This window comes from Pygoscelis adeliae, unplaced genomic scaffold (genome assembly GCF_000699105.1).
Source record: "Pygoscelis adeliae isolate BGI_AS28 unplaced genomic scaffold, ASM69910v1 Scaffold96, whole genome shotgun sequence".
Classification (NCBI taxonomy): domain Eukaryota; kingdom Metazoa; phylum Chordata; class Aves; order Sphenisciformes; family Spheniscidae; genus Pygoscelis; species Pygoscelis adeliae.
Genome location: NW_008824935.1, coordinates 1777391 through 1790610, shown reverse-complemented (window position 1 = coordinate 1790610; position 13220 = coordinate 1777391). Strand labels below are relative to the sequence as shown.

Genomic DNA, 13220 nt, shown 5'->3' with positions numbered 1-13220 from the left:
ATGCAGTATCAGTAACACGGAGGATTTCGTTCTCCTTTCCCAGCCAGCTAAACAACTCCATTAATAAGTTAAAAAAAAATCAGTAGGCATTTTAATGTGAGAGCGTTAACGTTAGAGAAGTTTCTATCCAAAACGCTGTACAAAAGTAAAACTTTGTAGGTCTAACCTCAGATCTTTAAGAAACTTCAAGAAATGAGTTGACTAAAAAGCAAAGTTTAATCTGAATTTTTAGACTTTAAATGAATGCTCTCCCGTAGCTGGAATAAGACTCATTCCAGCTGAACTTGGGATGGATTTGCCCCAGGAGCTCTAAGTGTTGTTTGTACTCTTCTGTCTCCCCAGAGAAGCCCACTTTGTCACAGTAAGCCAGAAGTCTCAAAGAGCCACATTCGCTATAGAACAAACAAATCCATCACTAAGAGACACCTCATAAATCCTATTTGGTTATCTTTTCATATAGAACACTTGCATCTTCTTGACAAATCCTTCTCAAGAAAATATAAAGCGTATCACACTGTTTTAGCAATCCTTTATTGAAGATAACAAGTTGGTTATGTTCACTGTATTGTATGAAACATCACAATATCATACTGGGAAGGTACTATCAGTACAGGGTTGGACCAGAGCGGACAGTCTGAACAATAAACCATTTTGCATTCTTCATTCCCTATCTTTTAACAACCCCAAAAAAACCAGTAAAGGGACAAATACCTGTTAACATCATCATTTAGAACACTTTAACTTACAAGGCTAAAATCTAATGAATAAATAAAATATACTGTGGCAATAATCCTCTCTAGACCAAAAAAAAAAAAAAATCAGATACACAGTGAATCAAAATGATTGGGAAAGCTGGCCTTCGGCACCAGTATGAAAGAGCGTGTGGTTTTTACAGACTCACCATGGGGATAAAGTTACAGAAAACTACCATGAGTTCCATTTCACACAAAACCAGTTGATGACTGTCATTAGCTTAAAACTACACACAAGGGCAATTACATCCTCGCTGAAACACAGTTTAAACAAATAGGAAAATGTTTACAAGGCATCCACAGCATGTAAATCATGTACAGATGGATACATTCATTGTTTCCCCTCCCCAATAGCTTTTATTTTAGATAAATACTTTACTCTTCCCCATTTTCAGCATTTACTGGACTCATTACATGCACAACTCAAAGAAGTCAGAAAAAAAGTCAAGGTTATTGCAAAAATAGAATTAAACTAAGAATCTTCAAGTACCTTACATGACAGCCACTCTGTACCATGCCCATTGCTTATAAAATGAAAGGTCATCGAACCCATGAAAATATCTCTAATATTTTCTTAATTTAAAATAGATAATTTTAAGTGTATTTATAGTAATCTCAAAGTGATAATTTGAACTTTGAAAATAATGCAAACAATTAAAAATTATACCCATATTACACAAGACTTCTGTCTGTATCTTAAGCTGAAAAAAATCAAAAACTATAGAAAACCACATATAGAACAAAAAAATAATCACAATTTACATTATAATAAAGGCAAATTTTCAGCATTTTTTAAAAAAACCTGCAGCTGTGAGAGATGTCAAAGCAAGTCACTACTAACTATAAATTCATCAGTTTGGTTTTAAAAGATTTTCTCTAGCAAGAGTTTAAGGGTGTGTTGTACACATGCGTAAAATTCTTACTGTTTTTAGATGCCTAGAATCTTCATATATTATTGCCAAATACACTTATCTTCAAGCAAGCAGTAGGCAACATATCACAATTTGGACACCGCAGGGAAACCTAACGGTCTGGTAATACAGGTAAAACTGGAAAATTAAAAAAAAATACACATCTGATAGCGTATTGCCCAATTGAAATTACTTCCAAGCCACAGAGCTGCAAAGCCTTCCAACTCGGTAAAGTGAAATAAGTAATGTCTCAAACAATTACTTGTACTCTCTCACGCTTGTGTGTTGCACATTTCATTTAGCCAAAGTGTATCTTCAGAGTACACCTACAATCCCGTGCACCTCAGGTACATATACTGATCTGCTGAGGGAATCATTCCTTCCTTCCTTCCTTCTTAGGGCCAAAGTTCATTACAGATGTAATCAGTATGCCCGAGGCTGGTAAAAATACTGTAGTACAGGCAATGCTAAGAGTGGCAATATCAGAAAACACAAAAATGAACAAATGATGGAAAATTCTAATATCTTTCTGCCCATTTCACAAAATGTTGGAAATCCACCAGAATTTTTCCCTTGTATTGAAGAAAACAGATTTAAAAGGTTTTTTCCCCCTTTCAGAATCAAAAGCATTTTAGTAGATTTGTAAGGCTACCACGGATCTTCTAGATCTCCAGCACCCTACAGGAAAAGAAGAGGAGAAATATTACTACTCACCAATACAAATGAAAACATTTTGTTGTACTTTGGATTTAAGTGGCATAATTAAGTAGAATACAAGCATAAGACAGATGACATTCTCCTTTTTTTCCCCCATACCTGCCCACTTTCTCACACACGGACACTCTGTTCCTCAGCTTCAGGAGGGAATTCACTTTTATAAAATGTGAACCCAGTAAAGCTATAAGCATAAAGACTTAGAATTAAATATGATCTAAAATTGTACTAAATCATAGCTATCAATAGATGTTACATCTATGGACTACCAAAAAAACTAAAATACTACAGAACTCAGCTCTTCAGGTATTCCTGGTCCACAAGAAATTCCCGCAGGCTCTTTCTCATTAAGGCAGTGAAATCTGTACCTATTTTGAACAATGATAGTTTTGTGCAAGTGTTATATAATGAACTGACCACTGACACAAGAATTCCAGATTTAACTTATTAGCAGATTAGTTACCACCACTGTAATTCCCGGTATTACCACTGATCTACCCAAATGCATGTACATACACCAAAAGACACGGAAAATATTTGGTAGAAGGTAAAATTAGGTAGAATAGCCAGTTTATTCATTTATATGGCTGATTTTTAACTTGAACCTGAGAAGTGTTGCCCAAATAGAGGATCACGATGAATGTGCCAAACCCAAAATTACTCAGATATTTGTAGAAACTAATGAACATCATGAGTTAATATGAGAAGCTATGAAAAGTTTCAAGTCATGTCCAAGTGATAGCATTTCAAAGGAAGTTTATTACTTGCTTAAAAGAGTCAATATACATACAGATATTATTCCACAGCATATTCTTTATTTTCACTTAAACACAAATTCTTAGAACTTGACACTAGGTACTAAATCTAAGTACATTTTCATTTCTGGATATATGTTATGCTACAACCTGGGAAGTAATAATACAGTCGTCTAGAAAATAGATATTTATGATGAACAGTGGATACAATCTAAATTGGAAAAAAATCAAAGACATTTCATGAAAAGTAAGTGACAACCTAAAACAATAGCTTTTGTAATTTAGTTATAAACTATACACAATTCAAATACAATCATGCAGTATATGATGCTGGGGAAAAAAGACTGAAGAATTTGTATAATTCAATTAATTTGCATAAAAGATACAATGAAGATGTGAATTACTTTACAGTTAGCTAACATATACCATCAAAATTATTATCTAAAAGTGTACTTAAAAGAAAAAGTTTTAAAGTTTATTTTTGCATCAGCATGTTAGATTCCTATTGTTGGTGTCACAGGATTTAAAAAAAAAAATCAGTCTCAAATGGGAAGTTAACTGCTTGCTACACATCATCAGATGCAATTACTATAATATACCATAGTAGTTGAACTTCTAAGGAAAAAAGAGCTTTGTATAAACAATCTGTACAAATAACTAAAGTAAAAACAAACAGACTCATAGGATAGGTGTGACAGAAGTTGCGATATAAACAAAGGAAAATACGCCAAGCGAAGCGAAGCATTAAATCTGCTATGTAAAACATTACATCTGTTTATCACTCATCTCATTCATCCCTGAATCTTCATTTGAGCTCTGTATTTCAGCAAGGCGATTCCCAGATTCTGTGTGGGTGTCTGGTACGGGGTCACTGGGTCCAGCATGAGTATCTGAAGTAGATGCTGCAGCTGATTCAGCAGTGCACTCTTCTCCCTGCATCTTAGCTAGCCTGTAACTAGTCAGCATCTCTTCCAGAAGGTGGCGGTAGTTCCCCCTATGATTAATTCTCATTTGCCTGAGTGCTTCCACCAATTTTCCCTGCGTTCCACTTTCCTCGGCTTCGCCAGGGTCCTTTTTTTAAGATTCAAGACCCCAAAAAAATCAGTAGTTAAACTAGGATATTTTCTAACGACATTTAAAAAAAACCCAAAAACCACCACAATTTTTCTGACTGAGAAAACATCAGCTTTGCTCTATTTGAATCTAAAACACCTTACTAGCAACATACATCTCAGAACAATATCATCCACATTCATCTATTTTATACAACAAAATAATTTAAGAAGTTATACCTATTACAACAGCATTTTTAATCATTTCAATTTATTTTGAGCCAGACAGCATCAACATGTTACCTCCTCCCAATTAACCTCATCTTGGTTCAAATTGTCTTTCAATGAATATAGCTGATATTCCCCACAACTGTGGTCAGTCACGTGAAAAAATTTGAAAATTTAAGCTTCTTTAGCCATCAGGTCAATATTTTTAATTGTAAATTTCTGCACAGCCAATAGCAACACAGCCCTGTGAAAAACTTACTAAAGAGAATAGGTAACTCTACTGCTAGCAGTTTAGTTGAAGCATCACATCAAAAATCAATGCTCTAAGTGTTTTACAAAACAATCCCTCTACGTTGAAGACTGATTTTTGCATGCATGATGCTGCCATGACAGAATCGCACAGCTACCCATCAGCACCAGGAGCAGTAGTGGTGTTTGAACAAAGACAGACACGATTTTTGGCAGATATGTGTATTGGCTAGAAAAATCAACAGGTAGAACAGCTAATTCAAAGTAAAATCTAGCAACCTACAGCACAAAATCAGTGCTTATTACTCAGGTTAAGGAATGGAGGTCTCTGCAAACTACCTATTTGGCTACAAGCCTTCAGTTGAAAATAATTGGGGGGTTTTTGTTGTGGGTTTTTTTTTGCGATAGACTTGCACATCTATTACGGTGCTGGGACTGATACTAGATATTTTAACTTTCAAGTGCTAAAGCAGTACTGTTGCTTTAAGGGAATAGTACACTTTGAATTATTAATACCTAGCAAGTTATCAAGCTAGACAAATGGAACTGTATCTCTGAAAGCTGGCAGATTTTGCAATACATTAGAGGCAAAATCCAGACTGCCTTTTTCTCATGCTGACCTCATTTTATTGTCATCTAGTCCAAAAGCTTCATAAACTACAAGTATTGCAGTCACTCAGTTACAAGCTTAATAGCAGCCTTAAGACAATATCTTGGGTTCAGGAGCATTTTGGATGCTGTAATGTTCCTGGAATAGAAGCCCCAAGACTGATTAGCAGCACAGTCTAAGTTAAAAAGGGGACAATTTTACTACAAAAAAGAATGTTACTGCACATAATACTATCCCTCCAAGCTTCATTTGTTGCACAGAGACATTACTTCCCTGTGGTTTGCTGGTCTTAGTTTGAGATGTTTTGACTCCCATGTACTAGCATTTTCATATTCAGATAGCTCTTCAAGAGCCCAGTGAGGAGAAGCAAGTTAAAGGAGGTAGTTTTAATGTATGAAGTGGGACTGTTTTAATGCCTCATGAGCACAAAGTCAGTGAAAGCTCCGGGCATCAACATGAGGCTACAGATGTATCCTATTTCTTAGGTTTTGACAAAAAAGTACTATTTATGTATTTATCTAGCTAATATTAAACAAGGCAGCATAACTGAAGAAATCCAGTTTTTTTAAGTTCAGAGAACATTCAAATTCCGTACTTCCTCCAGCCCATCAGTTTTGCTCTAAGGCCGACATTAGCAAACATACACCCTGAATCTCCACATTTCACAATATTCAAACCTTTAAAAATTCTTTTGGCAGATTGAAGTGAATACTTTTGCTCCCATGCAACACTGAAGAGTAAAAGCAATAGAAGCTCTGAGACTCCTGAACTATTCAAATGCTAGTAGGAGTTGAAATAACAGTGCTGTTAGTGTTTGATATTCAAACTCACATCCTGCTTTGCTTTGCACCCTGTTTGATGGCGGGCTATTTTGTGCTTCCCTTGTCTCCCTCAGTGCTAGCAGACAAGAACCCACACATACAGTAGGACAGAAATTGCCTCTTGTATATACTATACACTATATATACACTATAATGCAGATTTCTCTCTAATGATGTGTGGCTAGAACGGGTCCCTGAAAACTAAGATTATTGTGCAAGTTAACATGAGCGTTCACAATTTTTACACAAGTTCTGCTCTGTTAAATTATGTATATAAAAAGGGCTACTACGTATTAGGGACAGGATTTACAATGTTTAAGGGTGTAAGGATTTTGTCCATTTACATTTTTGAAATTATCTGTAGCAGCCCTTAAAGACACATGATTCGATTTAGCAAAGTCCCAGAGTCTAGTATTAGTAAAAGCAGGAGAGAAACATGATTGGTTTCAAACAAGGTACTCAAACACGGCTTTAAACAAATGCCACTGAAATTATTAACACAGCCACTGTAATTTTAACATTGTTCCTTGTGTTTAAGGACACAGATACACCCAAGTAGCCTAACTAGATAGTAGCCTCCTAGTCTCAGGAACACACACAAAAAAAAAGGTTGAAGTAGAGCCATTAGAGAAAGAGTAATACTTTAACATGTTAACTAGAACACCGACTCAATAGCATTGTAACATTACAGTGATAATTATTTAGCTATGAAGAAGTTCTTTTAAATTCCTTTTAAAGAGCTGAAAGCACCAAGCCCCAATACCTAACAGATTTCTATGATTTCACTCGCACTTGTAAAGGCACAAGCCACCACATTTATAGTCCCTCTGCTGAAACACTGGCAAAGCTGCTCTTTGTGAGCCCAATGCAGGGCCATCTCCAGCCCTGGATTTACGAAATACTTGTACTCTGCTGAGATGCCTAAAAGAAAAAAAGACTTATGACTGCTATACCCTGAAGCCACACGAGTGATCTCTGAATACTGCTGTAGCAAGGATTCTTTCACTCCTCAGTCTCTCACTCACACAACATCTCCTTATTTAGGCTATATGTTAAAGATTCTCAGAAAATGCACATGTGAAGAACTGGAAGAAGTTACTCTACAATCACGAGCCTGGATGACAAAAATTAAGCACAACACTAACTGAAGTCTTTACAGTGCTGAGTAAAAACAAAGCTAATCTAGAAAAGGATACCACCTTGGTTTTGATTTATATACTTTCTAAAAACTTAACTGCAAAGCTATTACGATCCAGTTCACAGTAACTCAGGGTAACTAGTTTAAACTGTTCAACACCAAAAAGTATAGTCTTTAGAAGGCTGTCATATCCTCAATTGCAGAAGTTAATCTGGTTGGTTTGGGTTGTTGTTTTTGTGGGGTTTTGTCTTTAAAATATTAATGCACACGGCTAAAAATTTTAGCAATTAACTACATTGTATTTTGTCAAGGTTAAAAAAACGATTCTAGCCTTACATAAAATGATCAGATGAAGATGACTACCACAGGCAGACTTTCCAGTCAGTAACAGCAGTATTCTGCACTACGCCCACGCTGTAACAGACACGTGTACACTGTTAACTACACAGGGGGAAAGATTCTCAAGCGCAAGTCAGTGCACCTTTGTGCTCTGCGGACTTAGCATCTGTGTCTGCAGCTCATGATTTTTAGTATGAAGATCCACTCTTGCTTCATACTAGTTTCTAACAGGGGCATTTTTAGTCAGATTTCGGTCTCACTTGGAAATGTCATCATTGGGATGTACTGTGTGTTTCCTTCCTACCTTTGCTTCCTGTTTAAATGCGAGATGTGTAGCAACATTATCACAATGTGTAGACATCGTGGAGAGTCCGATAAGCAACTGAACAGCTTCCTTCCCTTTTACCGTCCCTCCTGCCCCCCCCATGCACTAGAGTATTCAGTTCAGAAGACTAAGATCACCGCATATATACCTGGAACTGAGTAAGGACTAGCAAGGAAGTCATGTTTTCATCACCTCAGAGATGAGGCCCACTAAATTAATCCACTTCAAGGACAGTAAGATAACAATTCCTACTTGCTGGGAAAGTGCAAACAGGAATTGCATCCTTCACCCAGTGGCACATCCTCCTCTCAAACTGCTCTGGGTCAGAATCAGTTAGGATGGAAAGAAGAAAAGGTGCTGAGTGGCAAATGACATCTTACCACAAGATCAAACTAAAATTTAATCCAGTGTATTTAAAATGCATCATCCAAATCATTATCAAGATTTGCACTAAATACCAACAGAAGGCAAAGTTTACAAAGTAGACCAGAGTGTACTGCTCGCATTTCATATTAAAGAAGCCAAATTAAAAGGACTCAAAACAACTGTCCAGGGATTCTAATCGCAATAAAGGTCAAAGCTGTTAATGGTAATAAGAGTTAAAGCTATGTTCTTTTATGAGTAACTTGCATATTTAGTTCAGCTACCTCAGTTATAATGGATGATGTACAAAAATTTCCTGGAAGTAGCCAATACACAAGAGGATGCTGTACTGTACGTTAGGACTTTTCAGCAAGCTTGCATGGTTATTGAAAAGTAAATCTGGACTTAGAAAAGATGCATCATAAATGCAACTATGGCATATGGTATTTCTAGAAAGTTACCATTAGACAAACTTTTTTTTTTTCCTTAAAAAACCAATCAACTTATAAAACCTATGCCATAATCTTCAAATAAACCACTTTCACCAATAACTTTACCCCCAAAGCAGGAACAAAGTTTTGGCTAAATATGAAAAGCAGTAACAGGCTGATAGAGGTGCAGAGTTTCCTGAAGGACTAAAGAAGCTGAAAAGGGGAAAATTTTGTCTAGCTTGTTTTGGGGTACTGTTGCACAATTTGTTGAAAGTTAAATGAAAAATGTATACTCTATCACTTTCAAACTAAAAAAGGAACAAATCCTAAAAATTAGAAAAGTTAGAGTACAAAGAGAGAAGAAATCTCTAACAATAGTGGCCTCTTCCACCTACACAAGCTTTCTAACTTAAGAGAATAAACCAAATATAGGTAGCCAAGGGAAGATAACAGTGAGAAAAACACAGTAATTGTGGTGAGACTGCATATTCACAATCTCAAGGCACACAATTGATCATTTCAGAGTATTTAAAATAAAAGTTGACATCTCCCCAACACCATTCATTGTAATGACTACCTGAGGACCTTGTAGCCATCTTGGAAGAGAAAAAATATGACAAAGGATTTACTAGAAGATGAATGGTACCTTCACAGATTAGTTCACAAAAACTGTACAGGAAATGACAACATGTGTACAAGCAGTGATATTTTTTAATCAGTTCTTCAGTTTTCCAAAGATTTTTTTAAAACAAATTTAACAGCAACTGATATGACCACCAGTTATTACTCTTTATGCTAATATTAAGAACCACCTAATAATCAGGTTTAAAGTTACAGTAAACCATATTTCAACACACTATTTAAAATTCAGCTTATTAGGAACTGGGCAGAAGAATGTAAGCCATTTTAGAAATCAGAACTGAAGTAAACTAAAATCACTTTACACTTTCCTTAGACCACCGTACATGGGATATTTAAAGATAGTGTAAACTCTAAAAAAGTAGTCAATATTATAATGTCTCGTTATCTTTTATATTCAGTGTACCAAGGTCTTCCACACTTACAGAAGACAATATGAAGTGTTTGCCCTCTATTCTACTAGATTTCTGGACAGTAGACATAATAGCTAGTTAAGTAATGAATATGTTGACCATAATTTTTTACAATAATAAGCTATAATTTAGAAAAACCCTGCATTGTTGTCTCACAGGTTTGACTGAAAAAGCAGTAGTCAATTAGATGTCTAAAAAGTCTTTCAGAATTGGGTGTCAGTTTGCTGTCTTTTTGAGGATGAAGTTCTATATCAGATCCATCCAAGACAAGGTCAAAATGAACTGTATGCTACAATACATATTTTGTGTTTATAATACTTTATTGCCAGTGATGTACACTTTTGCTTAATGTATGACACTACTTTGATGTTCTCATTAACAAAGAGGTGTAGCAATCAAAATGGGAACTTACCCCCTCGTTCTCTCTGTGTGGATTCAGCCTACTATACACAGCTTCAATAATATTACGCCTAAAAAGAGAAGTTTTAAAAAAATTGAGCACAAAGGAGTTCAAAACATTGAGAACTTAGAAAGTTTGAGCACAGTAATAATTTCAAAGTGTTTAAAATGTTTTGCCTTTAACCTGCCTTTTAAAAAGATGAAGCGTCTTTACTCACTTTCAGTATGACTGGGGATTTAGCAATAAGTCAGGATTTGTAAAGACTAAGCAAGGCAAAACATTTTCTTACCTTACCCTCTTCATGGTCTACCCCTTTACATCTTTAGAAGTTCCAGCTGCATAGTCAGATTTTGCCAAGAGTAACATTTAAATCTATATTTTGCTTATTATAACAAAATTCTAGTTTGCTGGTTTTCTTGCCTTATTTCTGGATGTGGAACTTGAAGACAGTTGGGCTTTTCCCCATTTTTATTACCTACACACAGGTTACTACTTGCCTATGAACTTTTGAAGTGTGGTGCCCAGAGTACACAACCTCTGAGATGTGTTGTCTAGTGTCTATTCACACTGCAGAAATTAAAACCCAAATGCCACTAGCCAGACTTTTTTCTGGCAGTGCCATGTAAGGCAGGCAAAATGAGCACAAAAAGCTTCTCAAAAAATAAAACCTAAAGTATAAAGAGACTTCTGAGGCGAAAAAGTTTATGTCCCTACATCTTGAAGTCATAGTAAGAACTGGGAAGTGTTCAGACAAGTATAATAAATATGATCGAAGTTATTGACAGCTTCAACAAAAAAGAACTGCTACATGAACTAAGACTCTCAAGTCTGGAAGTGGCCAAGATCTATAAAAACCATGTCTTATAGAATGCTGATAAGCACTGACTGTTGACTCTTCCAAACAAAGAGCCCAAGGGCATCAAATGAAGACAGCAGCAAACATCTCAAAAATATACAATGATGGCTCTTGATGCAACAGAACTTTCTGCCCCAGAATAAGGAGGATGCCAAAAGTTTGATGAGGCACCTTCTGAACATATTTAACTTCATGGAACAGAAATTTAAGTCACTAAGTACATAAACTACCTCAAGATCAGGAAGCACCTCAGCTGTGAGAAGCTGAAAAATGAAATAATAATGATAGGGAAGTATTTTACATATTTTCCTGGTTTTATATTCTTCCCTAGGCATCTACTTTTAGCTATCCTGTGGACAGAACGCAGAGCTAGAACGATCCTTGGTCTGATCTAGTATGATGAGATTGTTCTATTCACACCGTGGAAGCAAAAGCACATTCAAAACAGCTCGGTTTTTGAATGGAGCATTGCAAGCATGTCGACTTCTGAGACAAAGCAATAAATCAGGTAATCTCGATATCTAGTGTCCAGCATTTAAAACAGTACCTACTAAAATACTCAGAACTCTGGGAGATGGTTTGCAGACCAGTGAATGCAAGGGACAGTGCATCAGATCTCAGGATGACCACTAACCTACAACACTGAAAAGACATCGCACTATCATGTGTTCAGAGGCAATATATGTCAATGATGAAATTAGCATTTAGCTAGACACCACACCAAATCAAGCAGAAGGCAGGCACAACAGATACACCTGACAACTCGAAGCCTCAAGACACTGGTGTATATACAATTTGTGCTTGTTCACAGATGGTTTGGGGCTGTGTCTGAATGAGCTCCAGGAAAGAAGTTCAGAATTAAATTGATAGTGGCACTTTCAAAAATCATGTCTGATATGAAAAGCCCACCAAAGAACACAACTTCTCCAAAGGCACAACAGTTAAAGTCAATGCTTCACGAATTCTGGAAGGGTTGCATGGCTGAGCTAGCATGGGATACATCAGCACTGAAGGAAGATTTTCCTAGAGAAAAGAAACTGAATCTTTATGCAGGTGATACAGGAAAAGGTTCTCTCTATTTAGTTCCACGTTTAGTGATGGTGGAATGGCTCAATTCTGACCAAATGTCTATACTACGGAGAGCAATGATACCTCATACCAACGTAACAGAAAACACCCAGACAGTCCAAGCAAGGCTGCCATAGAAACAGCACATAGCCATTGCAGAGGGTTTAAATCAGACTTAAAACTCAAGCCTTTGGGAATTTTCCTATCTTTGCAATTCACTTTTCTTTCTTTGAACAGCATGTTTCTTTGTACTTTCCTTTGAAGGGAAAATTCAGGAGCAAGATGTTGAGTGGAAGTATTAATGCCCAAGTGACGGGATGGCTCAGAACTTTTGTTTTCTTCAGCAGTAAGTGACCATTCTTTTGGCAGCATTTGAAGTTACAGGAGGATCCAAGTCAAGCCAGAAGCCAGTGTTTGAAGAGTAAGATTTTAAAGGATAAAACACCACCATCAAGTGACCACAGCAGAGTTGACATGTTTAGATCTCCCGTCTGAAAGAATGAGCCAGTACGGGCTTCTACAGACATGAGATGCTTGAAGGAAGTATACAATGCCAGTAGAAGTGGAGCTACTTCAGAGGTTCCTAAGGTTTGCAAACATAGTCTAGTCAAGGTAACATCGCGTTGCATTTCTCCAGCTCAGACATACTAAAAACCAGGAACAACTATAACTGGTGCTAAAACCAAGGATGTCAGCCACAGACAAGCTTTTTCTGCAACCTGTTTGAGCCAGCTTCTCCTAGAGAAGCTGGCGGCTCACGGCTTAGACAGGTGTACTCTGCGCTGGGTCAAAAACTGGCTGGACGGCCGGGCCCAGAGAGTTGTGGTGAATGGAGTTCAATCCAGTTGGCGGCCGGTCACGAGCGGTGTTCCCCAGGGCTCAGTATTGGGGCCAGTTCTGTTTAATATCTTTATCAATGATCTGGACGAGGGGATCGAGTGCACCCTCAGTAAGTTTGCAGACGACACCAAGTTGGGCGGCAATGTTGATCTGCTCGAGGGTAGGAAGGCTCTGCAGAGGGACCTGGACAGGCTGGATCGATGGGCCCAGGCCAACTGTATGAGATTCAACAAGGCCAAGTGCCGGGTCCTGCACTTTGGCCACAACAACCCCATGCAGCGCTACAGGCTTGGGGAAGAGTGGCTGGAAAGCTGCC

The 13220-nt window shown here is 37.2% G+C and overlaps 1 protein-coding gene across 6 annotated transcripts in view; it reads right to left on the bottom strand.

Moving 5' to 3' along the window:
- Positions 1-512: 512 nt before the first annotated feature.
- PPM1B (protein phosphatase, Mg2+/Mn2+ dependent, 1B) overlaps positions 513-13220 on the bottom strand; it is a 37409-nt gene continuing 24701 nt past the window's right edge. For 4 of the 6 annotated variants that reach the window (XM_009325328.1, XM_009325327.1, XM_009325330.1 and 1 more), the window contains 2 exons: positions 10153-10210; positions 3113-4203 (listed from right to left, as the gene is read on the bottom strand). In XM_009325328.1, the coding sequence (XP_009323603.1) occupies positions 3898-4203; positions 10153-10210 (364 nt within the window). In that variant the 3' untranslated portion in view covers positions 3113-3897. Of the gene's footprint in view, positions 2342-3112; positions 4204-10152; positions 10211-13220 lie in introns of those variants that run through there. The other 2 variants (XM_009325332.1, XM_009325333.1) reach the window with 1 other exon arrangement.